At 41.5% G+C, this 27,950-nt stretch overlaps 1 protein-coding gene across 6 annotated transcripts; it reads right to left on the bottom strand.

Moving 5' to 3' along the window:
• Positions 1-5,962: 5,962 nt before the first annotated feature.
• On the bottom strand, positions 5,963-27,782 carry fam168a (family with sequence similarity 168 member A). Of its 6 annotated transcripts, none has more exons than XM_061827526.1 (8): positions 27,573-27,782; positions 13,997-14,105; positions 13,504-13,586; positions 10,299-10,382; positions 7,995-8,140; positions 7,669-7,855; positions 6,968-7,095; positions 5,963-6,757 (listed from the first exon to the last, which is right to left on the bottom strand). In XM_061827526.1, exons 2-7 carry the CDS (start codon positions 14,056-14,058, stop codon positions 6,983-6,985), a joined length of 675 nt encoding a protein of 224 aa, XP_061683510.1. In that variant the 5' UTR covers positions 14,059-14,105; positions 27,573-27,782; the 3' UTR covers positions 5,963-6,757; positions 6,968-6,982. The 6 variants fall into 6 exon arrangements, with proteins under 6 accessions (XP_061683510.1, XP_061683511.1, XP_061683509.1 ...); XM_061827527.1 differs by having other exon boundaries at positions 10,299-10,379; positions 27,573-27,781; XM_061827525.1 differs by having other exon boundaries at positions 10,299-10,379; positions 13,504-13,595; positions 27,573-27,778.
• Between the last annotated feature and the right edge of the window lie 168 nt (positions 27,783-27,950).

Below are 27,950 nucleotides of genomic sequence, written 5' to 3' on the forward strand. Positions count from 1 at the left end.
CTTTTCTTTCATTTTTTTTTTTTTTTCGGAAGACATGGAATTTCCACTTTTTGCATCACATTTAGTGTCAAATTGAACCAAAGAGTTATCGCTGACAAATTTGAAATGAAAAACGCTGCAGCAGAAAATCCAAAGCCACTATTCACTGTAATACTAGTGTTTCCTTTTGTATTTAAGAAGAAAACATACGGGAGTAAATGTGCGCCACCAGGATTTGAATATGAAATGTCAAGTGATCACATTTTCAATAGTTGTATTTTAGTGTAACTTTTCAATTCGCTGTCTAAAATTCACCGTCTGTGCCACCAGGCAGGGTTACTTCAGGTCAGAACCGAACAGCCGGCCAATCGCAGTTGCGCTTTCTTAGTCACGTGACGTCACATGAGACAAAAAAGCGTCACTGGATTGGCTGGCTGCTCGGGTCTGACCTGAAGTAACCCTGCCTGGTGGCACAGACGGTTGAATTTCAGACAGCGAAATTGGAGCAACTATTGAAAATGTAATCACTTTACATTTCAAATTCAAATCCCCGTTTTCTGTGGCATTTCAAATTCAAATCATGGTGGCACATATTTACTTCCATGAAAAATAAGACTTAGCAACTGCAAGACCAAAAAAAAAAAAAAAAAAAAAAAAAAAAAAAAAAAAGAGGAAGGAGTGGTGAAAATGGAATTAGAGAGGTTCTCTGAATGGTTTGGTCGCACTTTCACTGTCGGGGGAAATAGACCAGTAAACCTTTTCCATCTAATGCTATTGACATAATAATAATAATAATAAAAAAAAGGAAGTATAACTATATTACCCCCTAAACACATCTAAGTGTTGAAATGTCCATTTTTTAAATTTAAGTGCAAATTGAAATGATCGAGAGGCAAGTCGTGGAATCGAACGAGGAAGCACCGCCGTGGAAAACAACCGCTTTGAGCTAATTGTTTTTGGCTAATCACGTCAAGCCGCAGAGCAGATTTGCCTCTCCGGCGCACACATTTAAAGTGGCAATGTGTAAGCGCCACTACGTAGTTTTTTCTGAAACTTTTTATAGAGCTCGTGCACGTGACGTTACCGTTTTCACGGCGCCATATTGAAGGTCAAACAGAGCTGCTCGACATTGAACCGGAGAATATTTACAATACCCGAGACCTGTTGTGCGGTTGGTTGTCACAACAGACGAGACAGATATTCAAAGAGGTTATTTTATGGAATACCAGCTGAAAAGACCAGAATTGATCAATGGATTTCGGCAATTAAACGTGATGGATGGTGCCCTACCAAATACACACGCCTGTGTAGCGATCTCTTCCTTTCAGGTAGGAATTATTCTTCTCAATCTCAAATTATGAAGCATTTAAAATGCCAAATTGACCCTTTTGAGAACAATGCGTATTTTAAAAAAAAAAAAAAAAAATCTGTCGCAGAGAGGTTTATAGGTGTGTGTGTGTTTGGCCGCAATACACTTCCGTGTACGGAGGAGCCGACTCCCTGGCCTCTTTTTTTTCCCCAATCATAGTTAATGAATGAGAGTTTGTGTCATTTATTTAAATATTGGTATTTCTATTAAATACTAGCTGAAAAAAATCGATGGATTCTGGCAAAGGTTAACGTGTCACCCAACACGCTTCCGCGTTCACGAGCCGTCTCCCTGTTGAGAACAGATACAGCAACAAAGTATTTGTATGCGTCCAGACTTTACTATGCTTTCTAACTTTTCCCTATAAATCTCGATGACTTACTCACCAGATACACGTGTAGCTCCAGTTGGCCAAGACGAGCTAAAGCGAATCACTTTTTTTAATCGGCAAAAACGTCGACTTCGGCATTAAATACGGGTCCTCTGCCGAGTTTATCTAATTTTTCCAGGTACCTTCGTTTATTTCCACCTTCTAAATGCCTAACGGTATTGGACAAGACTCGAGCGTCGTGCTATAAGAGATATTTTCGTGTCTTAGCTTGACCGGCAATATGGCGACGCAAACCACAAGTTTAATTTAAGTCACGTGATTTTATGACGTCGGTGCACGTGCTCTATATCATGGTAATAATTTTTAAAAAATGTCATTTTTGTAGCAATATCACTGCTGTTTTCATTTGCTGAGTTATGTACAGGTAAACTGTATTTCAAAAACACCAAATCATGGTGGGTTTAGTCCAAATGATAAGTGCCACACTGGGGGTAAAAAAAAAAAAAGTTGCAAAGTTATGAGAAGAATGTGATTATGATCATATATCATAAAATTCCATCTGTTTAGTCATAATTCTTTCTTTTTTATTGATTCCCCCCCACACACACACAAAAATTAAGACTATTTATGGAGCTCTTTTCCTTTTCAGTGTGGCCCTAATAATAAGTGAGCGTTTTTATCGTGTTGACGATTTTTCGAGGTGAGTGTTGGAATGAAAGGAAAGTGGTCGCGGGAGGAATGTGGCAATATTTCTGCTTTCCTGTCACGCAAGAGAGCAAAAAGGTTTACGTTATTGGCCGCCGGAATTGCGGCGTGGAAAAAGTCAAAAGTTCGGACGAACGTTCAGAAACACAACAAGACGGGTCAAAAACTTTGACAGGCAATATGCATCAACAACAGCGTGGGGGGGGGGGGGAAGAGGACAGTCATAAGAAAACGAGATTCACAGGAAGCAAGACTTAACGAGAGTTCACCAGATACTTAGGATAAGAAAAAAGTTACCGAACAACAGTGACGTATGGCACAAAGGGTGCGGAGGCCCGTCAGAGCATCGTGCTTATCCGCCTCGGTTCAATCGTCCTTGACTCGGTCAAGGTGTGAAAATAAAAGAAGCAACGCGGGGGTTTTCGACGACGTCGGCAGGTGAGTCAAGCATCGCCGCGGCCTCGTTTGACGTCTCGTCCTCCTCACTCAGATACTCTAACGTGGATGACAAATACGGGTACACCCGAAAGGAGGAGGCGCTCGAATAAAATATCAATAGCACAAACAATAGCTGCCACACGGATGCGACCATGCTTAGCTAGAAATACGTGACTGTACCACTTGCCGTATGAATATACTGCATTTTTTTTTTTGTCCCAAAACGTCCGCTGCTGTAGTAAGACGACCTGAATATTATGCATACCCATTATGTGATCGAGTGAAGAAATACTGGAGGTTAAATGAATCCTTAAGACAAATAACATTATTTCTGTTGGGGGAAGAAGAGAGAGGAAAGAAAAAAAATCCTTTTTTTTTTTTACCGCTGCTGGATTAAAATGTTATTGTTTTGCTTATTATTCAACCACCTAAATTACGAGAGCCAATTTTAAAAAACAAAAGAAAACCTAAAGCTTTTATCTGACACCATCTTAATGCAGTTAAGTTATTCCTAAGAGTGAACTCTCTAGTGTACAAACATTTTTTTTGTTGAATACAAATACCTCAAACACTCAACTTGCGTTTTATTTGAATTAGAATATAAATGGCGTCTATCACACGCTCGCAATAAAAAGCCTACAGGTACCCGGTTGCTGAGCATTACACTACGATTTTATTTCGTTTTTCAATTTTGTGCAATAGTTCCTCACAAAGTTATTCAATATTGAAATTGTTGATATGTTCTCTTATTATTGTTAATGGTCGATATTGAGGCTGCATATAAAGCCCGCAAACTTTTTGTAAAAGACAAGCATCCCACCCCCCCAAAAAATAATCAATTCAAAAAGCTGATTACAGAATCACACTATTTTAACAATTATGAGGCGTTCCCTCTTATTTTATTGCAGTATCAAGCCACCTCATCTACATACCTTTGCTGTTAAATGCTCTTTAATACAAGATTTTTCCCTCTAAAACTGATCCATTTTTTTTTTCTCCTGTGAATCCTGAAATACCGCAGAACTCATTTTTACACTTTCTGCAAGTTGAGAACCAATAACCAAAACATTTATTGATTAAAGTTTGTGTTTCTGTCCACTGAAAAATCTGCGGACTCCAGATTGGTTCATTTTTTAATTGTATTTTATTTTTTTTTAATTTAAAAGGGGATTTTTGTGTGTGCAGGTACTGTACAAATCACTCAACAGCAACACTATATTACATTTTAAAGGTTAGATGACAAGAGTCTTTGAGTAAAAGTAGAAAAACAACCCCCAAATAATCATACATACAGTCCGAACCGCATTGGACTACGATATACGATTTTGGACTACATTAATTGGGGGCTTGGACTTGCCCCGTCGGTGTGATTGTGAGTTTGACTGTTGTCTGTCTCTTGTGTGCCCAGTGATTGGTTGGCAACCAGTTCGGTGTGTACCCCGCCTCCTGCCTGATGATAGCTGCGATTGGCTCCGGCAGTCCCCCGACCCTCTTGAGCAGGGGTGCTCAACGCGTCGATCGCGAGGCAGTTTTGGTCGATCGCGACACCGTGCCGCGAGGAAAAAAAAAACATCAGCAGTTTTTTTTTTTAACTTTACCTCACGCGCATGTGCGAACAATGAAAGTACAGGAAAACACTCTAGTTGGCGAGTTCCCCCCGATTTTAAGCCCTCGCTTAAGAAATCTTAACAAACATGACTATGGATGCTGGAGTAAAGAAGACAAAAACGTATCGCTTTCATACGGAATGTGAGGCGGACTTTTTTTTTTTTTTTTTCCAGAATGTCATTTTTGAAGTGCGTTTGCCTCATCTGCCAGTGGAGTGAAATGTGTAGCGGCCTTTTCAAACTGTTTATGGAAAATACGACGCCGATGTTCTGCCGAAAAGCAAGCTGAGAATGAGAAAAGTGAACGAACTAAAATCCCAATTGGCCGAGGAGGAGGAGTGAAGCTCCAGGGAGGAGAGATAGCGAGGGTGGACAACTTCAAATACTTGGGGTCAACAAGAGAGTGTGGTAAGGAAGTGAAGAAACGGGTCCAAGCGGGGTGGAACAGTTGGCGGAAGGTGTCTGGTGTTCTATGTGACAGAAGAGTCTCCGCGAGGATGAAGGGCAAAGTTTATAAAACAGTGGTGAGGCCGGCCATGATGTACGGAGTAGACGGTGGCACTAATATCGGCTCATGCGGTTATGCAAGGCACACAAACGTACATTTACACAAAGAATCCGCAATGTACTTTAAAATAAATATACTTTGCATTTTTGTAGTGGGTAGATCTTTGTGGCTTGGTCATTCTAAAAAAAAAAAAAAAAAAAAAAAAAAAAAAAAAAAAAAAAGGACGTAACACTCTGGGCTGGCTGCTTGAAAAGTTGATCATGTGTTAAAAAAAAAGGCTGGGCACCCCTGCTCTTGAGGATATGCGGCTCTGAAAAGGAATGGATCAATGACTCTACAGTCGTTGTAAATCAGACGCTCTTGGCGAAATTACCACTGCGATAGTGAGTGTCCGTATCGTAGGAAAAGTACTTAAAGCAGAAGGATGTCTGCCATTTTTTTTATAAACCTTTTAAGTTGAACTTGATTAAGTGTATTTATTTATGTTCTTAAAGCCTGATTTGACTCTTGCAACTCTGATGCGGTAGATCTGTTGTTTTCAAGACCGAAATTTACAAGCAATAGATGCTGTTGAATGCGTTGAGTATGGTATTTGGTTATTGGTCCTCATTTGGGTGATGGAGTGAGACAATTAGTGACAAAATTCCGGTGCAAAAGAGCTCGGCAAATGCAGCCCCTTCAGGCGAAATTCCACAAACCCAAAATGTCCCACCCTGTCATTGGGCACCTGCAAACGCAATCCCTTTCGACCCGCGTCCGCCTCGGATTTTCTCGTGTTGATCAGTAGCGTAACACCCCCGCGGTGCTGTACATTAAGTGCCACAAGGCGGTCGTGTTTTCCCACCGACACAGGACGCCGTGTTAGTGACTGTGCACGCGACCACGCGCTGTTTATGCGGTTATTGTGAATATATTAACCTTTGCTGAACAGATTGACCGAGGTGGTCTAACAGCATCGGCGACTAAGTGTCACCCCTCTCTAATAATCAAGTGTCACGACATACTAGCCTGCATAGTATGTGGCATGAAGTTTTTTTTTTTTTTAAGCGTATAGTACAAATGATGCTTGTACAGTGCTGATAGTGGTATACGACATGGAGACAAACAGCAAAAGTGACAGACTCACAAAACAGCGAGGTGTTGGATGACACGTGAGGCTGGACTGAAAGTGGAAAAATAAAAAAGCTGATGAGAAACGTGGTGAAAAGGAACTGCTGGTGGTAGCCCGAAAAGAAAATAGGAACAAAGAACAGCTGAATGGGGAAAAAAGGCAAAGGAATATAAGAGAAATTTAATTCTAAGAAAAAAAAAGAACATTGAAAAAATTGGGTATTCAAACCCTGTGCTGATATCTAGTTGTCAGGAAATTTGGCAGCATATGTCAAAAGGTCTCGTATTTGAAATGATTGAGGCAAACGATCTTGAGGAATAAGTGCGCAATAAAGCCAACGAAGCTGCAGGCAGGACCGCATACGCAAGCCCACCCGGCCGCCCGCTCGCCCACAAAGGAACAACAGCTGTGATTGGTCTGTGTCCTTCTGGAGTTCCAATACAAGCTCATAAGAAGAAAGAACGGGAAGGAAAATGTCCTAAAACCTTTTTAGAATAAAACAAAAATATGGTAATGACTGGTTGGCAAATAATAATAATAAAAAAAAAAGATAGATAGAACAAAAGCAGCTTTTGTAAAAATGTTAGCGAATGATATTAAAGTGGCTGTTGCACTTTAGTTTTGTTCTGCAGACATGGTGCCGAGTTCCCATGGTTACCGAGAGTCTGGGTCAGATTTGAGCAGTTGCATATGATGGCGGACTCCAGATCTGGAAGAAAAGGAGGAAAAAAAAAAAAAAGACCAGAGGTGCAAGTTAGTGATGAATTCAATATGAACGCGTGAGTCACGGAGGAATGCGGGGAGAGCAAATGTGATGTGGTTTTGTTGTCAAGGTGGCAAAAGAGGAGCCACAGAAGGAAGAAAGATGGAAAGGGAGCGAAGAGAGCGCAAAGGACCAAACGGGTACGTGAACACTTACATAAGGTGGTGGGCTCTACCAGTGAGGTGGAACGTAACTGTACCCGGGTGTTCCCTGGGGCCTGTAAGTGGGCACAGTAACGGGGTGTGCTCCGATCGGGGCGTGCTGGGGCGTTGTCAGCAGTGTCCCTTCATAGAGTTAAAAAAAAAAAAGTTAAGAATGTCAAAATGGCTCTTCAATCTGCCAGTACGCCTAAAGTACTAATCTGGAGGAAATGTATTTTATTTCTCTATCATGCCTAATGTAGCTAAAATTCCATTAAAAAATATTTAAAAAATTCTCAACACGACAGAGCCTCGGTTTGAAACAGACATGGGAGGCATTCGGATTCCAAAGAAAATGTGCATTTTCTGTTGTGTTGAGAATTTTAAAAATATTTTTAATGACATTTTAGCTACATTTGTATGATAGACAAATAAAATACATTTCCTCTGGATTAGTACTTTAATGAAGGTTTAATAACGCAGAGAAAAGATACTGTATTGCTTTTGTACTAGGCAGTAGAAACCCTGCTTTCATCGCTGGTCCCAAATAAGACGGAAAGTACATCGTGATAGTGAACTAAACCAACACAAGAAAGCAGTTCATCACCCAGCGCCTAAGATACTAATCAAATCAGCAGGTATATTGGATAAAGCTTTGCCTTTGAGCTTTTATGTATGATGCAAATCCCTTGAGATGTGTCTCATCTGTGGTCTTACCTGCACTCATGGCCATGGTTGTCCCGGCTACCATCCCCATAGCGGCCATGCCGTTGTTACGAGGAGTGGGTACAGGGACGGGGGCCGGGTAGAGGGCCGTGGAGGGGATGCTGTTTGGTTGCACCACGGTGGTGTGATGGATCACATGCGGCTGAGCGGCGTACACCGGTTGGGTGTAATATGCGCCCTGAGGAGGCATACGCAACAAAGGCAATGTTACGCTTCAGTCACAGTATTGCACATACTGTACATTAGCACGAGAAGGAATAACAATTTTTATCCTTCACAGTACAAATATTTGCAAGTGTTCTTCTCGACTAACTTACCTGCGTGTACAGGTTCTGCTGTGGGTAGGCACTGCGGATGGGGTACATAGCTGTAGGGTATGGGGTCGGGGTTGGGGTGTACGGAGGGGGTGCTCCATTTGACTGAGTAGGCGGCACTTTGTATGGGGTGCCCGCCGCAGTATATCCTTTAAAAAAAAAGATAAAAGTGTCAGAGGCTAATCTTAAAATAAGGTCAATTTGAGCCAACATTTTTTGGCAAGTTAAGTGATAGAAAAATGCAGTGGTAACATCATGTGATAAAAATAATGTCTCACCCCACATGAAAAATGTGATGTGATGTAATATGCACCATCTTAAGATCTTATGATTGTGGTGCAGACAACATGAGGGGCATTTGAAAAAATTCGCAAAATACAACCTTAACGTCGAGAAAATGAGAACAATGAAATTGTGTATTTGCCTAAGAAACCTCCAGATGGCGCACTGGAGCTGTGTTGCCGCTTCTGGAGCCCTCATAACATTGATCGCTTGTATCTTTTAAAGCACATTAGAAGATGGCACAAAAGTCACCCATACGGCATTTTATATATTTGAACCACGTCACTGGGCACACATAATAGTGTACTAACGGGCGCAATACAAGAATTTGGGAAGTGTATATTAATTCGTGTCTGCTGTTAAATGTAGTACTTGTGAATGGCCACTCGGAGGAGCATGAAGGTCAAACATGCTACTAGCTTCTGCTGCACTGCTTATGAAAGCAAGCATCTCTTGCACAAGGACAAGGGAACAAAGAGATGCAGGAGCTTGTCTCTCTCTCTCTCTCTCTCTCTCTCTCTCTTTCTCTCTCTCTCTCTCTCTCCCCTTGTCTGTGTGTGTTTCTAAAAGTGAGAATGTATTTTTGTATATGCATAATAGTAAACTCTGATGTAATGCATTGTATGGTAAAGTTGATCATTACTTGTCTCAAATTTATATTATTGACAGAAATCATTAACAGAGGACCACATCCATATCTTTTCGAGCATATAAATGTACATAAATCCATGTACATTAAGTGGTATAAACTTTGCTTCACATTCATTTGTTCAATTTCCAATAAATGACAATTTATGAAACATAAAATGACAAACCACGTTAAAAGGCCTCCAAAATTGGGGAGGGAGGCGGATAAAAGATGAAAATGTTAAACTCAAAGCCACCTTGAATAACACACAAGTATGTTATAAAAATAATACAACATTATCCACATCAACTGATGTTTCATACATTGTATCAACTGAGTATATTCCGTCCATCAATCAATTTTCTATGCAGTTTGTCTGCGTAAAAAGTCATTTTCCCTGCGATTAAATCAGCGTTGTCGATTTAAACAGACACATATTTCAAACCAAGTTGTTTGTTAGTCAAATTATTATTATTAATTATTAAATATTATGATTATTTCAGGATTCATACTTTTTCTGACATTTATGATAGAAATGTTTCCCTTGGAAAATAAGTGCCTTGGCTCAAACGAATAAATTGGAAATACGGACCTTATACATGGGCCAGAATCAAACTCAAGGACCGCCTTACGTGAAATCATACGAGTTAACAACTAAGCTATATAATAAGCATGTAAGATAAACGGTGGATGTAATGAACTTCATTTTTAGCCTTAACACTAGTAAACGCGAGGGAGTCGAGGCCAATTGTAAAGGAAAACGTCGATTGCGAAAGCTTCTAGTAGATTAATTGAGAGAGAAGCAAAACAGAATACTCAAGATAATACAAAGCGTACAAGGTGGATTCAAGGACCGCCGGCAAAATAATGAATTTCAAACTCAGACGGAAAAAAAAAAAAAAAAAAAAAACACCGTTACTGAATGCAGATGACGGCAACAAGCATGTAAACAGAGTGGGCTTTCTAACATGGGAATTGCTTTCCATTTGAATCTATGTTAGCTTTTTCAGGTTAAGATTTAATAGCAAAAAACGATTTCAATGCAATTACATTAAAGGTGAATTTCTTCCCTGATATTGGAGAACCATACGAAGGCTGCGGCGCCATTAGCGTTTGCCTGTAATTGCTTAATAGCCGAGTCAGGATAATAATTAAAGAAAATTGTTCAAACGATGGTTTGGCTTATTGGTATTTTTTCCCCCAGTTGTGAATGTGTATCTGTGCATGATGTACAGTAAAACTGAATTCTGTTTAGTCCTTTTGGGCAGTCAGACGAATTAATGGCTGTGTTTCAGCATATGATCTTCTGCCATCTTTGTGAAATTTGTGAGACTATGTCGAAGGGGATAAAAAAAAAAAAAAAAAAGTCTTTTGGACGTGTGTTATACTGGACTCACCAGGTGGATACCCAGGGCTTCCTGTTTGATATAGGTTTGGCGTATATGTAGGTGCCGTGGTAGGATACCCCCCTGGATAGCCTGCTGGACATCAAGAGAGAGAGTGACTCAAACGAGGAAAAACGAGGAAATGCCATGGATAGTGACACACATACACACGTAAGGTAGTTTGGATCCGCGCAAAGATGGCGCTCATTAAAAAATGTCTGAATTAGAAATACTGTCAGCTAGACACAACCAACATGAAACACTTGAAAATAAGTGCTAGTAGGAGATATTTCAGACAATAGCAATTCACCCAGATGTGCATATTTTAAACACATGCAGTAATTGTGTTACTACACAGTAATACATTACAAATCAAGGAAAATAGCAGTGTAAAGTTCACGATGCACCGAGGGAAAATGGTGGAGGATTAACGGAGATAACGAAAGGAGAAAGACACTTCTTGATGTTTTGCTATTATTGGCAGTAAAACTTTTTGCTAGGATGTTTTTCTTACCTAAACATGACAGATTTCTGTTTCGCTTAAATGCATAACAACGCGGGTTTTTAAAATGTTCCGTATATTGTTGCTTGCTGGCTACGGAATTTAATTACATGACTGTAACAAAGGAGTATCACGCCTCTACTTCACACATGTCTATTTCAGAGAAGGTTTTCATTTGAGCTCTACTTGATGTCAGCTGTGCCTTTGTCCATTCGCGGCTCACCGTTCGCATCCCTGCATATTCACGGATTTTGCTCTCCAAAGTTTTTTTTTATTTTAATTTACCCTTTATTCACGATCGTAGAGGTCAAATTCTCTTCTAAATAGATGAGGTGCCACATTAGCACTTTCATGAGCAAGGTGGCAATTTTTTGCGTTATTGTGATAAAAGTCTCCTAACAGGCCACAATCAAGGAAATAATACTTCTTTTTCCGTTTATGGTTAAGTTATAGAATAACTTTACTGAGTTATAATCTCGTCCCAAAAATGGGACACTGCCCGCGAGAGGGTACTTGGGTTTTCTCAGTAGATCGTCCCAAAAAACAGAATCAGAATCAGATTAAAACACTTAAATATTTTGATATACTGAAGGATATAATACATGAAAATCATGATGTCCCAAAAAAGGGACGCTGCTCACGTATGGCTTTTAAACACGGGACAATGTGGTGCAACTTATGTGGACACTGAGTTCCAACATTTGTAAATGTTGGTGTGTGATTTGTCCAACAAAATACACTGAAACGCACTGGTTACACTGGCAGCATGCATGCCAGCACGTGTTTTAGCGTGTACGTAAGATACCACATGATAATGCTTACAATGTAGTGAGGAACAATTGCATTTCACCTCTGTAAGCAAAAGAATCTTACATTGCCCGACACACTGCCCGCGTAGGTGGGGTCATTACTGACGATCTTGTACACACTCACAGTGTCACATTGAAACCAAAATTATCACACCACTGCAAACACAACAGCAGTCACTCACATTTGAAAAATGTACGGGTGTGGTCAGTCATGCCCGCAGATATAAAGTTAAGGGTGTGACGCCCGTAGATGTGTTTGGTTTGTAATTATGAGTGTAACCCTTTAAGAGCGGAGGGGGGCGGTGTGAGGTAAACTCGGAAGTAGAAGTAGGCTGAGCAGCAGCTCGTTTAGATACCGTGTGCTTCCATCTTAAAAAACAAAAAAAACAAATGACATCAGGCTGTGGTTCACTGCGCTGGATTGGTTTTCATGTGCGCTGAGAGTACGCGACAAGTGCGCAATCACGCAGTGGCAAAGCTCAGAGGGAACATTGGTCAAGACTACACAAAATAAGCGACGCCTTGCAATATCTATGCATTTTTGCTTGTAACAAATTTTACGCGCGTGATTTTTCGTGCTCGACTGTGCAGATTTGCGAGTGCGATGGCGCGCATCAAATCACAGTGACGGCAATAGCATGACTGGCAAATAATAAAACAAAAAAGAATGACTCAAAAATAATTGACACACAACCTGTACTTGAAACGCTATTTACATCTTCCCAGCATGCTTTGCGGCACTAAGGATATCATTAGTGCCACAAAGCATGTTACATTTCTGCAGGACACTTATGATTGACACATTTGTGTGGGCAGTGGAAACAAGTCCTAGACCATGCTGTTCAGTATTTTTGTTGTTGTGGCATGTTTATTATATGATTTGTTTCTTTTCAAATCAGATCTCAAGGGTTGGTTTACTGAGAGGAGAGAGCCCCCTTTTTTTTACCCAATACGGCTTGGTTTTGTGCTATTTACGGATTGCTACAGAATGCAAAGAAAGTGAGAGCGCTGTTTAAAATAAAAGCCTTTGGTTATGACGGAGAGAGGATTTTAAAGGCAAGTTTTATTTACTGTCTGTCTACACATGGGACATTTCACATTGTTTAGTCAGAAAAAGCAGGCATCTTTTTGAGGCAACACCTCCCCTACCTTGGCATTTAGTTTAGGTATGTGTCATGAGCAAGGCTTGGCCACTGCCAAAAGGGGCGTGGCCAGGCCACTGCTCTGGGCAGTGACACCTGTCACCGGTTACAGTTGTTTGACATTCGGACTGCAATTAGACAGGTATTTAAGTTGGAGTTTTTGTCACTGTCATTTGCCAGTTCGTTGCCTTGCGTTACTGAGTTGCATTCACTGCCTGTGGGACTCTCCGCTCTACGCGTAAATTAGAGTAACGCTAGTCACAGTGATTCTGTGCCTTTTTGTTTGATCCTGTCCTGTTGAGTTAGTCAGTTTGCTTCAGGGTCATCGAACCCTTGCTGTATGTCTTTTGGATTCCGCCTAGCCTAGTATTTCTGTACCTCTGCCTTGTCGCACTGCTACAAAATGTATGACCCAGTTTCCGGAATAAACCACATTGAACATTATGCCTCTGCCTCGAAGTTCTGCATTTGGGTCCGCCCCCGTAACAGAGGTTTGTGATAGAATGGCGTTTATCAGAGTTGAGGCCACAATTTTCGGTATTTTTATTCAATAACATAACCGATGCTTTAGTGATTAATGACTTGAATCAAGCACATTATATAAAAAAAAGACCCTCCTTGAAGGTTTTGAAATAAATAACCATTTATACAAATAAAATACAACTTACATTGGGGAAAGCTGTTCTAGTATACTCTTGCATCTCAGTACAATGTATAATTTAGTGGGCTGCACAGGTGATTTGTAGGTGAGTGACTTGCAGTACCTGCGAAGGCCATATTTTTGGGGTTCCCATAGGGTGTTCCAGGCTGAACGGGGCTGTAGACTGGATTCATGGCTGAAGACAACCTGTTTTTGCTTAAAGAGAGTGAAAGAGAGAAAATGTGATATAAGGAAAGATGAGGACAGAGTAAAGAGGGGGGAAAAGTGGACAGGATAGGAACATAAAAATTACAAATACATATTTGGATTGTCAAGTGTACGCAAAGGTTTAGTCACGCAAACAACTCCCAAGCCGAGACTCTTACGGCGACATCCACCCAAACAAATTTGCGAGTATTCAAAATCCCCCATCAATCCACACAGCTCAAATGCGTCTATTCAACGGCAAGGTGTATATTGTAATGGCTTACTCTCCTGTGTAGCGTCGAAAATACAGCAGACGAGAGCTTCTTTTTACTTACCTCCTCTGTCAGACAACATCGGCATGGCCAAGCGTGTGTTAGTTGAGTGCGAGTGTGTGGATGTGCGCCGCGTACCTCTTGTGCGTGTCTGGTTGATACATGAAACTGAATTTGTCTGTGGGATGCCCGCTCGCCATTTCTTGCAGTATGCAAATGAGGAAGGAGTGGAAGTGGATATGCAAATCTGAAATTAAAACAGTGAGAATTTATGATTACAACGAACACAAGAGAAGGGGAAAAACAAAATGCAAAGCAAGGAAACAGCAAAAAGAAAAAAGAAAAAAGAAAAAAAGGAAGCATCAGTGTAAACAGTGAACAGTTAGTGAGAGCAACAAGGGAGGCGGTCGTGCATACAGCGTGTGAGGGAGTGGAGTGGAGTGTAGCGTAGTCGCTGGTGTGTCTTTGACAGTACAAAAAAAAAAAAAATGCATTAACGAATGCTGCTAGAACTACAAAACTGTCTCCAATGCTAAGTGATCCTCCCACTAATGCATAAATGCATAATTGATTTACATTTAGTTGAGTAAAGGGCTGTGGGAAAATATATACACAGTGGTACCTCTACTCACGAGATTAATCTGTTCCGGAAGTCTCTCTTGACGTGAATCTTTCAAAAGTAGAAGCGGATGTTACATGTAAATATCCTAATCCGTTCCAAGGTCCCCTGACACCCCTCCATAAATAAGCATTCAAACTACATAATGTATAGAATAATAAAAATGATGTTCATTTACCTTTGGCGTTGGGGAACTATGCAAAGAGAACGGTGAGTGACAAGCCAAAGGCAAATCAACAAATCGACACACGCACACCACTTAATTCCACTAAAGTTTCTTGGGGCGCATGCTGAAGAAAGAGGAATACAAACAGAACAACTCACAAAAAAGTTGTACTTTTCCAGTGCGCTAGCGTGATGCGGTGACAGTCGAGTGTCCAAGGCAAACGCAAAGCTTCATGGGTAAAGACTGACATCCATCCTAGCCAATGGGATGCCAGGAAGATGCTACGTCGATAGCCAATGGTAAAGCATCACTATCGTGCCACACAAATCAAGACAGAGGATGTGTACATTCTGTGGAATTTGTAACCTGAATTTTTCATCACTGGAGATGTTTGTAAGTAGAGGTACCACTGTATTGGGTAATTCAGCTAAATTGACGACACAAATTAGTTGACAAAGAATTGTCTGTAGGTAGTCTAAGGATACAAGTCCATCCCTCATAAATGAGATTAAAATTCCTGCTACCATGTTGATGTAGCATTAGTCGACTTTCTTCACTTTGATTAAATGAGGATTTTATTATGAAGACCAGACCCCAAAACTAAAAGATTTAAAAAAAACAAAAAAAAACAAACGACATTTCCAATAGTCACACCTCAACTTTGACACTAGATCTGGGAACTGAGATTTAGGATTATCTGTTGGATTTTGATTAAATAAGGGATTAAACAAGGATGATGGACCTTCTCCCAAGTGTGGCCAAAGCGTATTGGACCTGAAAGCAACACTTACTAAACTTCTGTACACGCGGTGCCCATGAGACCTCGACCCTTGAATCATAGTGGGTACATTCATGTAGCGTACATGTACAATTAAGTCAAGGAGATTGCTTTTCTGAAAAAATATCAAAACAATTATATGTAATAATTATGGCTGTCCATGAATTAGTGGTGACTCCAAGTGGGCATGGAAAAGCGATGACCAAATCAGAATTTTCAAAACAGAATCAGAACAAATCTTTGAATATCATTCTACTTTAAGGTCTGACAAGAGCTGCAACTGCTGGATTTACTTAAAAAATATTTACATTTCAAAAATTCTAGGCTCTGCTTACAGTGGACACCATTTTGACTTAGTGCAAGTAGTTTCTCCACAAGTGCTCAAATGTAGTTCGCTCTTGCAGTTATGGAACAGAGATGCGAATAGCTATAGACCTCCATCAAGATCACATCGGAAGCAGGCGTCATAGCTGAACCTGAGGAACTGGATGGATAGTCATGGCAGCACTACAACTGCAACTGCAACTAAAAGAGGGCCATCGCTGGAGGGGGGCGGAGACCGCGGCAGAATGAATGGGAGAACGTATAACTGACGCAGCGTGGCGGATGACTAATGCTAGCCCACTAGCTAGCTAGCCATCTAGAAAGGAGGGAGCTGGTCACAGACAGTATTTATTTACGGCACCGACAGCCACAAAACCATCCCGGGCTCTTCCTATGGTCATGGTGCACCAAGGGATACTGGTTAAAGTAAGCAATTTTAATCTATAAAGAAGAAAATAGCATGAGAAGCGACAGCCAAAATGCACCGGCATACACTCCTTCTGGTTCAATAGTTTTTAAAAAGATAAATAGGATTTTTCATCTGTTGGACTACGACATGTACAATGAGTAACTATCTGACACTGATTCAAAGGTTATTCATTACGAATAATGAATTGGGACTTTTGAGGGTGAATCCGAGCCCTAATAATAATCAGATGAAATCAACTCATTTTGGTCTTGCAACGTGGCATTATCAAATTAGGGACGCCACAATGGCAGATGTTGAAAAGCACTGTTATGCCTGCCGCGTGCATGTGTGTGTGTGTGTGGGGTGGGGGCATTCAATGAAACCACAAAAGCACAACACAACGTGAGCAGACAAACAAGAACGTTAACAGAACAGTGCAGAAAACCTTTAACTGCAACATGAATATGTACAGCACTAAAATGAAAAAATACAGAAAGCAATGTCTTGTGTGGGGTAATTAGAAATTCAGTTTGACTTAGAGTAATCTGATGCATTTTTTATTCTAGCCCCCTATAATGTACAGTATATGTGTTTATGCACATTATACACATAGTATATGACTGTGTGAAATGGGATACCCAAATGCAAATCAATATAGGATTCTTGCTTCAGACCTAGACAAATCATTTTTATTATTCCAGCAATTCCATGTCATATTGTCCATGGAAAAAAACAAGACACTCCATAAAGAGAACACTTAAAAATAACAACCACCGCTTCCACAATGTGGTATTCATGCGGTCAGCACAAGTTTTAAATGTGGAAAAGCACCTGTCAAAACAGTAGCACCATTTCTTATTGAGACACGCCAAACAGCTAAGCTAACGGTGAGGTCACACCCCGCAAACATAGCTCCTACCACTTACAGATGTCAGCGGACTCATGGATGTGTGGGTGGGCAAAGGTGATGTGGACTCAACAAACGAAAACAAAGGAAATCAATTGCTTCTGACGTATGTGTGTGCGCTCGCTTGTGCCAGTCGCCACAAGTCAATCAGGTGAATATTATTATTATTATTGAGAAATATACAACTTAAGTGAGGGTTTGTGTGCACTGGAACCTTGACTAAAGAGTCTCATATATTCCATAAACACTCTCCTATCCCAAAACACTTGTCTCAAACCATCTTTCCTCAGGCCATGTCAATGACCCTATTACAGGTTATTCACAGTTTCATAATAGAATGAACCAAATCCATTTTTCTCCATAAACTGATTATGATTCTTTTATTGCTTTTGTTCGGAACATGCCAGAAAATAGGGAACAATGTTGATGATTGCTTTTGAGTCAATAAAGGCAGATGTTTGCTCGTGTTTGAATGTTGTTCATGTTGAATTAAAGACAAAGACAATCAGCCGTGATCTCCAGCTCTCACTGTGAAGCGGCTGGGGTGAGAATCAGAACCTCCAAATCAGAGACCATGGTCCTCAGTCGGAAAAGGGTGGCGTGCCATCTCCAGGTCGGGGATGAGATCCTTCCACAAGTGGAGGAGTTCAAGTATCTTGGGGTCTTGTTGACGAGTGAGGGAAGAATGGAGCTGGAGATCGACAGACGGATCGGTGCAGCGTCTGCACTGATGCGGACTTTGTATCGGTCCGTTGTGGTAAAGAGGGAGCTAAGTCGAAAGACAAAGCTCTCAATTTACCAGTCGATGTACGTTCCCACCCTCACCTATGGGCATGAGCTGTGGGTTGTGACCGAAAGAACATGATCCCGGATATCAGCGGCCGAAATGAGTTTCCTCCGCAGGGTGTCCGGGCTCTCCCTTAGAGATAGGGTGAGAAGCTCGGTCATCCAGTGTCGAGCCGCTACTCCTCCACATTGATAGGGGCCAGATGAGGTGGCTGCTAGCTCCAATTTTTTGTTTCAAGTCACAGCAAAAAAAGGATTTGTAACTTGAAAAGCTGATAATGAATTATTAAAAAAACGCCCCCCAAACTTTATTGGAGTGGTGGGGGTCAAAAAAGAACATTTAAGTGCAAATCAAGGAATTTCCTTATCATTATAAAAAATGACCACCCCAGAAGTTCTTTGGCAGACACTTTCTAACGAACCACCGACAAGACTGAACTTTTGCCCAGTATTTGAAAAATGGTTTGGCCATTTTCCCTTACTTTGTTTCTAACACGTGCAATATTACACTAGCCCCTTAGTCAGGAGGGACGAATCTACCATTATGCATTATGCATATTGATTGGTGTTGGCAGAGGTATGTAATCTAGTGTACGCTCTCGTATAAGCGTGGAAAAAGAGAGGAGTCTACTTGAAGCATTTTTGGCGTCACTGTCACTTTGGCATGAATGCGAAAAACACATTTATGCTTGCTAAAAGATAAAAAAAACAACAACAGCTGGGATTTGTATTTTGTATTGATTTCTTTCACCATTTGGAAACAATCCAAAATTGTCTCCTGACTCTCAAAATAATCATCCAAATACACAATAGAATTTGTGCAAGCTCTAAAGTAGAATGCTGTTAAGGTCTGGGACTGCAACACCATTAACTGAAAACACGCCTCTCAACTTAAGCGACACAAACCATCACCATGTTGGCATCAGTTCAAACAACATAAATGCATTAAGCCTCCTTTTGTGTTTTGCTTTTTGGACACTTGAGTATAAAAGCATATGTTTGTTATGTTGACAGGCTGCCTCAGGAGCGGAACGGGAAGGTGGAGATTTTCGCTCGTGACCTAGGTAGACTTGAGAGATTCCAATGACCTGATTTCAGGTCTCCCGAGAGAAAAAAAACATCTGGAACACGGGAATGCGTGGACGATTTCAATTCATATTTCACTTTTACCGGAGCACCGTAGAGACAATATTCCTTCCCAAATACTGGAAAAAGGTAGTTTTGGCAAAACAGCTTTCCTTTCATAATAATGTAATGATAATGATTGACTATGTTGTCTATGTGGGTGTGAGAGGTACCGATACTTGGTGACAGCATGTACCACTAGGCTCGATTCATTGCCAAGTGTAATTTAGCAGGTTGGTGTTGTGGCTATATTGAGTGTTGATGAATGCACAGCAAGCAGCCGGCAGGCGTGAGCACTCCCTGCCGAGTGAGACGAATCAGACGGAATCAGAGACTCTGCTCAAAGAGTAACAGTGTAACAAAAGCTACGTTTGGTATTGGCCTAGAAGTATGTGGAGTGGGATGAGGGCTGGCTCACTTGCATGAGACGGCCAGACGCTAAAACGACGCTTTACTGTGGTCGACCTTTAACATTTAAGAACATTAAGTCATGTGTTTAGTTATTCTCTTTCCAGACCTAAATCATTCTTCTATAACATACCGTATTTTCCGCACCTAGAAGCCTTTGATTTTCTCCAAAGCCGGCAGTGCGCATTATACTCCAGTGCGCCTTATATATGGATCAATATTGAGCCTTTGGCGCAGCTCCTTCTAATGGACCCATAACATAACCCAGGCCTCCACTGTAGCATCTATTCTGTGCGCCTTATTTGAGAAAAAAAGTTTTAAAATACCCCATTCATTGAAGGTGCCCCTTATGATGTGGAAAATAAGCTATCTGTTCTTAACATCAAAAGTATTTTATTATTTGTTTACATTTGCATGACAGTAATAACTGTATGTGTATAAGTAAATGGAATTTTAAGAAGACCTTTTTATACTGGCGCTTACATGGGCGACAGTGCCCACCTTGCATCACGTGACTGACGCGTTGGGGCGGGGAACCCTTATGCGCCCCTTGATGTGCACACTGCACAACAATGCAGGACAATGTCGTGGAGATCATCTCTCGTGATTGCTTCGTTTTAGTCGCACGCTGTGATAAGTAACAGCTGCCTCCTTGGTACCGCCATCTTTATAATACAAAAGACGGAACAAGCAGAGACTGTGCGAGGAAGTGCGCAAATATGTGCATCTTTATGATGCTGCTACTAAAAATGACAAACAAACACAAATGTAATCCGACTCCTGGTGTGATATTTCCATGGGGGTGGGTTAAGAGGTGTTGGACTGCCAGCGAAGGTGGAAACTACTCCCGTAAATGGTCCTAAAATGCAGAGAAACAACCTTGTGATGTCCTCACTAATGCCCTCCGTTGTGACACCCCCGACTCGGAGGTGAACTACAGCACATATTCAGAGCGGCGTGCTTGGGTTGCTCTGGAGTACAAAGGCAAACCACGCGCAGGACAGCCGCAGTGACTTGAGCGTGGTCGACGACCGTCCGAGGATAAAAAAAGCCTTTAGAGTTTCCGCGGAGTCTAGTTATTACAATTATGTGGCTAGCTCTTTATGATTACTTATATTAGTCATACCAAAGGAAATTATTAACAGGTGTTTTGGTTCAAAAGACAGAAACAGCATACTACAGAACATTTGGTTCTTTACCAGCCAGTCCCAGTCAACGTGAAAATTACTTTTCCATCATTTCGTCTCCTACCAAATCTAACACGATAAAGATTAAACTTGTTTACAGAATTGGATTTGCACTAATGATGCAACGCAACAAACGTGCAAGTATTTTGCACACACACGTGGGCAATGCAAGAAATTCTGACTGGACCAATCTAGATTAACTCCTGGGTGTGGCTTTTCATTCGAATATAGATGATAATGACGCAGGCTATTTTGTTAATAAGCAAATTTCATTGAGCATGAAAAGGATCAGTGCTGCCTTATTGAATCACTCGTCACTCCGGGATTCGGGATGACCCGCACGCCTGCTGGGGGCTTAACCTGAAATTTTCCTCAGAACTTAGTTCATCTTAAACTCCATTAGTGGGACTTCATTTGGGCTGAACCCATAAGCTCCGGCCTCAAGGCATGAGTCGACAAACGCGTCTAGCGAGCCTCCGTGCTAAACGAGCTTAGGTTTTGTGCCGTTTGTCAATGCTGTACACATCTGCCTCGAGGTTTCCAAATATGCCAGCAAATTTTATTCATATACTTTAATCGTTTAGTTGTGCCTGTAAACAATAATGATGATTTGACTCCACGAAAGGGGTTTCCTTGTAGCCCAGGGGAATGAAAGGGGTTACTACTGAGAAGAGCGGAAGAAGGAGAGGGAAATGGAAGAAAGAATGGAAGAAATTGTGAAAGAATAAACCTCACGCACACATCCGCACAGGGAGCAGCAACCATTCCTGGTGAACGTGTACAATACAACACAACCCCCATGCCGATTCTATCCTCCCACATAATACCTCACCAGGCATCTATTCTTACAGCAACAAATCAGGAGCAGTAGGCGTTATCACCCTTCCACGCGCGACGGAATAGAACACACCAGCTTCGACAATCTGACACAAAGAAACATCCTCTGGACTGCGCAAGAAGGAAGCGCAAAATGCCAGTAAAATCAAATATGTCATCTATGTGCTCTACTTAAAACGCAACTATTGTAAGTTTAATATGATTAAATTTTCTAAGTGCTATCTCATTTCCTCCTACTGCAGAATGGAACCTCCAAATGTGAACAGAATCCTTTGTGACGACGACGGTTCCCAGAAATTCCCCACTGGAAGTAAAGGGAATACATTTGTATCGGGCTCATATAAAATCTTTACTCACAGTTAGACTTCACGCTGATGTGATCTGCCTGATCGGATCAGGCGATAAATTGCTTTTTTTTTTTGATTGGCGGATTGGTTTAATGTCATAATTCATCAATCCCGAGAAAGACATTTGCTCCGTGTTGTCGTCATGCACAGGATATCCGAATCCAAAAGCTATTTTTTTTTTCCGATTTTTTTCTTGTCTTTTGACTTTCATCCATCCATTTTCTTTGCCAGTTATCCTCACGAGGGTCGCGGGGAGTGCTGGAGACTATCCCAGCTGTCAACGGGCAGGAGGCGGGATACACCCTGAACTTGTTGCCAGCCAATCGCAGGGCACAACGACACAAACAGCCGCACTCACAATCACACCTCGGGGAAATTTAGAGTGTCCAATTAATGTTGCTTGTTTTTGGGATGTGGGAGGAAACTGGAATGTCCGGAGAAAACCCACCCATGCACGGGGAGAACATGCAAACTCGACACAGGCAGGGCCAGGATCGAAACAAAAATATCACTAAAAGTTAATACTGTACATTAATTGCTGTATGTACTTCCATCTAACAGAAGACCGTTAATCTGTTCAGAGAGATTGTTTTGCTAGATGATTTTTTTTGGTGTTGTATCATGGGATTTGCGACTTTATACAATTATACAAAAGCAGACATCAAATATATGATAACATTAATTGGGCTTTCTTGTTTGCAATTCTTCACCAATTTGGCTTTGGAGATTCATTCATACAACATTATATAATTTGCCGAAAGCAACCGCAAACGGAATTATTTCACAAAGCTTTACATTAAAAAGACAATCCAGGATGTTCTCTCTCACCAATGCAATTTGCAATCGTCATCGACCCTCTTGCTGTCGCCGTTTGTCAGAGTGTTAATATTGAATGTATCTCCTCACTGGTGACAGAACACAACATCAATTTATATACCGATGACATTCTCCTCTATTTACAGCTGTGAATTCACTAGCAGGTGTCCGTAGGCACACGCCCCTGGCATTCTTTCAATGGGTGTGGGACCGCTCACTTATTGCAACAAAGAAAACGTGTTCGCGCAAATTGCTTTTGCATCCCCCCCACTTGAATTCTCGTTCTATAATTCACTTAGCCCCACCACATTTCAGTTGTGACCAGGTTCACAATCCTTTCTTGCATGCTTCTTCTCCTCTTGTCCTATTCTTATGTTGTCCCAACCTTCCTTTACAGAGTGTAGCGCTATAGTCTCATGCGACATACATTTTTTAGTGGTTCTTTCTTGTAGATGTGTAACAATTTACTTTTTTCATTCTGTTTGCAGTTAGAGCTTTGTCTCACTCTCACCTCTAGAAATTATGTTCAGTTCGACTGATTGACTCTGATCCTCAAACACAGAGGAAGCTCAAAAAAAATTCAACAGTGACACAGTTAAACTGTTCCGGCTTAAAGGGGATGCATATTCTCCATTTTGCTTGATTTAACAGCCCAACAAGACACAAAAGTCAAAGAGACATTCAGTCAATTGACAATATATAATCAGATCTTACAGTAAAATTATTCATGCATCTCTCCATTTATTCAGTCTAAAATTGAACCACTATTTAGGATGCCGTGTTAAAATTGCAGTAGCTGAAGCTTATTTGATCAAGCTAAAATATGTTTCACAAAAATAAATGAGCGGCAAGATGGCTGACTACTGTGGCTGCTCTCACTGGTACAGCGGTCCAAAATAAAAACAATGTCACAAGGTTTAGGTGGAGGTGACGTTGTCACAGATCGCCTCCTGCTGCCCAACAATAGGATCCACCTTGGAGTAAAGCGGCTCCAAACACTTTTTTTTTTTTTTTGCTCTGAGCGTTAGACACACTGGGACACATCTCCCATTCTCTCGGAATTGGTTTCCACCTACTCCTCCATTGTCCTCTCCAAAAGCAGCTAATCAGTCACACATCCCTTCACAATGTGTATTTTGAGCCGCTGCAGCTTGAACCCACCTACACAGTGACTTTAATCCACATTTAGGATCACGTGGTCTGTGGGAGAGCGGCCGTAAATATTCCTAAAATTTGCACTGTATTTATTCTATTTGAGACATTTACGCCTGAGAGTTCCTGGTAAGGCATTTATTAAGGTGAAAAATTAAAACAAATAAATTTAACAATTCCATAGCTTTTAGGGCTGCACAATTTGTTGAATTTTAATCACGATTGCAATTTTGGATGCAAGGATTACATGAGGGGAATTGTCAACGATCTTTTACATTTAAAATGTAGGTAAGGCTCCACAGTTGTAGCTGTGCAAGGAACCTAGCGACCAACCTAGCTATAAAAAAAAAAGAAATTCTGAATAGTGTTCAATGGCACAACAATCACGGGTCTATAATTGTAATCATTCAATTTTGGCTTCAATATTTGTTATTTTAATGTTCTTCATTTTGAAAGGTTTTGAATGTTGGTTGAAAAAAACAAATCTATTACAGGAATATCAGATTAATCAGATCCCAAGTCAAAATCAAAATTAAACACTTTTTAAACAAATAATATTGCTGATTTAATTGGGTTGTGCATTAACAATAGTTTACATTTTATGAGTATACAAATACTGAACAGACTCGGTTCTGGACCACAATCCGTTTTAGAAGGTGGTTCGAGAAGTGATTTGTTCCAAAACCGAATCAACCGCTGTGCACGTTATGTTATTTCCATTTTTTTTTCAGGGGTTCGTTCAAATTTACAATAACAAAGCGCGTCGTAGGTCGGCTGGTCTGACCGCGCGCATTCTGTTATTTCCGGGTATCGTTGGGGGCGTTCGAGTACCGATTTTCATTCGAAAACAGAAGCAAAAAAATTCGAAATTTTTGTTCGAAAGCCGATTTGTTCGAGAATAGGGACGTTCGAGAACCGAGGCTGTACTGTGTATATATAAAATAGAATAAACAACATATATAGAGGTCTTCTCTTGCATGCTATTTATTATAGTCATATTTTCTATACTGACCTCATTGTGGGGCAAATAAAGATATTATTATCGTTATTACTACAAATATTTATTATTAATAATATACTTTTAAGCGTTCAGAAGCGTGCCTCTATTTGGTGAGGCTTCCTCCCGGAGACAACGATGCTGCTTGGCGTCATGTGGAGGAAGAACTTCGACGACAATACGGTACGATATGTCGAGTTTAGCAAATGTGTTGACGGAGTTGTGTCCTTGTACGAAGGAATTTTGAAGCAAAAGAAAAAAGGCAACTCCCCACCACGATGTTTTTCTCAAAGATAAATACGTACTGTACTGTTGTACACACATCAAAAAAACAACTCATCTCAAAGTAAAAAAACTCAGCTATATACACCGCAGGCGCCTCCAGCAGAAGATTCTCCAAGTGAGGAATGTTAATTACGTACTGCAATAAAACTATGATTGTGCGTCATAAGGATTTATAATGAGATGTAGACACTTGTACTGATGTAATTTTTGTCTCAAGTATGCAAAGTATAAATACTGTACTTACACACAAACACACAAAACAACTCGCAATCTCAAAGGTAACAAAACACAAAACTACATCGCCATCGCCTCCAGCAGAAGAGTCTCCGAGTGATGAATGGTCACTATACAGTAATATAATACAGTAAGTGCTTTATAATTTATATTTATATCATGTATTTGTAATACTGTATATACTATGGCGGCACGGTGGCGCAACTGTAGAGCCTTGGCTTCATGGTTCTGGTTTTGATTTTCTCCGGGCACTCCGGTTTCCTCCCACATCCCAAAAACATGCGTTCATTGAAGACTCTAAATTGCCCATAGGTTATGTTTGCGAGTGCAACCGTCTTCCGTCTCCATGTGCCCTGGGATTGGCTGGCAACCAGTTCAGGGTGTACGCTGCCCCCTGCCCGTTGACAGCTGGGATAGGCTCCAGCACTCCCGCGACCCTTGTGAGGATAAGCGGCGAAGAAGATGAATGGGTGTATATATTTACAATGTTTTATAATTAAAGATTTGACTAAATACCTCTTTTGGTCTCAAATATGCAAAGTACAAATACTGTTTACATATTTAAAACGTTCTGGTACCCACATAAACATACCCCCCCCCGTTACGGTTTTTCACTTTTCGCAGGTGGTTCCGGTCCGAATTGACTGCGAAAAACGAGGGATTACTGCACTGCAAAAAATCTCGCAAATCAGTTTTTCTCCGCCAACAGATCGTGTTTTCTGCCAGCCAATTTCATGCATGTGCAGAATTCTATCACACTTTCCTTCCATGAGCGCCCCAATTCTTCATAGGTATTAGTCCATAAAAAATATACACTACATTACACTACAAATGAACTTAAATACAATCACAAATAGAGATCGAAGAGAATCACTTGTAGTTTAAAAATGATTGGTTTCCCAATTGGCGGCATGGTTGTTTAGCTGGTAAAGCGTTGGCCTCACAGTTCTGAGGTCCCGGGTTCAATCCCGGATCCGCCTGTGTAGAGTTTGCATGTTCTCCCCGTACCTGCGTGGGTTTCCTCCGGGCACACTGGTTTCCTCCCACATCCCAAAAACATGCAACATTGATTGGACACTAAATTGCCCCAAGGTGTGATTGTGAGTCCAACTGTTTGTCTCTATGTGCCCTGCGATTGGCTAGCAACCAGTTCAGGGTACCCTGCCTCCTGCCCGTTGACAGCTGGTATAGGCTCCAGCACTCCCCGTGACCCTCGTGAGGATAAGTGGTGAGGAAAATGGATGGATCGTTTCCCAACGTACTGGGAATTTGGTACTGAGAACCAGTGTCCTAAAAAATAAGTACCCGAAGAAATACTACTGAAGATCTTAAATGATCGTGTTTTCGATAATTTTCCAAGACAATGTACATTTAGTCGAAGCTAAATTGAAAACGGCGGTGGTGGTGGTGATTGATAAAAGATTTTAAAATGCAACCCATAATCCACTAAACCGGTATTTAGTTATATCATGAACTTAATCATCATACCAGTTTGATAGTGTAGACATGAGGCTTCCCTTTAAAACAACAAAATGTACTTTTCATCGCAACCGCTTTTATTATTCGGTGCCCATCGCGGGTTAATGTTTTTGTTTTTTTATATATATCTATCTCGACGCAGCACGCACTGCCAGTGCGTCACATTCCAAAGATAGCAAGCGACGCCAAAAACAACCATTGTCGGGACCCAAAATTGTCACACTCAAAACATTAAGCTCCACGTAGCGCACCATTTTGAATATCAATTTAAGAGATGCCATCTTGCCAATAATCGCCACATTCGCGACGTTAGAACGTGCGCCAGCGGCTATATTTACTCGGTTCCTTCTTTCGTGGACTATTCAGATATCTCATAACACAGCAGCACGAATGTTAGCTTAGCTCGCATGCTACAAACTGCAACGTAGACCGCCGAAGCATCCTTGCTGCATCTTTTTTTTTAGGCACGCGCGGTTCAAACGGCTAATCGCCGAGTTAGCTCAAGTACGATTAGCAGATGACTAATAAAAGAGGGGGGGGGCAACCGCAGTGGGCCACGCCGGCCCACAGCAGAACAACAACACATTCGAACGCCCCGTCGACAAACTTGTCCCACCCAGCGATATCCCAACTACTTTCACTACCATCCTGCTATTTCGGCTAACCCCGCTTTAGCCTAGCAGCCGGCTAGTTCCCAAAAAACCGACTCGGGGGGGGGGGGGGACAATCGGGACCATACAGGGGGGGAGGAAAGAAAGAGCCACACAACAAACAACGCGAACTGTGGGTGCCCCCCCCCCCCCCACCTCATCTTACCCACCCACCAACACACGAGGCGACGACCACCGCGACACTTACCAACGTCACTCAGTCGAAGAAAACGACTTGTTTTCGTTTTTGTTTTTCTTCCCCTCCCGTGCGTGGACTCTTGTAGTCGTCGTTCTCTCGCACGGACTTCTGCCTTTTGGGTGCGGGGGGGGGGGGTGTCGGTGCGGACGAGCTGCGCTTGAGCTGCGTTTGAGTGGGCCCAAGTGGCGCTTTGCTTACAGTCAGACGCCGCAGACGAGTGGGGGATGGGGGATGCACTGCCGGCTGGGTGGCTGAGAGGGGGGGAGGGAGGGAGGGAGCGATGGTGAGATGGATGCAGGGGATGCAAGAGGGACGGGGCGGTGAACGACCACCGTTTAAACACACACGCACATGGGTTATAATAAAGAAAAAGAGATAGGATTAAAA

The sequence above is a fragment of the Syngnathoides biaculeatus genome, chromosome 8, assembly GCF_019802595.1.
Source record: "Syngnathoides biaculeatus isolate LvHL_M chromosome 8, ASM1980259v1, whole genome shotgun sequence".
NCBI classification, from domain to species: domain Eukaryota; kingdom Metazoa; phylum Chordata; class Actinopteri; order Syngnathiformes; family Syngnathidae; genus Syngnathoides; species Syngnathoides biaculeatus.

Bases quoted from the DNA above. Each gene is read 5' to 3' on its own strand.
- fam168a (XM_061827523.1), bottom strand. From the start codon at position 14,058: ATGGCGAGCGGGCATCCCACAGACAAATTCAGTTTCATGTATCAACCA. The intron at 13,596-13,996 runs GTACGCGGCGCA...ACTCTCTTTAAG, and splicing joins CAACCAGACACGCACAAGAG to CAAAAACAGGTTGTCTTCAG. The intron at 8,141-10,298 runs GTGAGTCCAGTA...TTTTTTTTAAAG, and splicing joins AAGCCCTGGGTATCCACCTG to GATATACTGCGGCGGGCACC.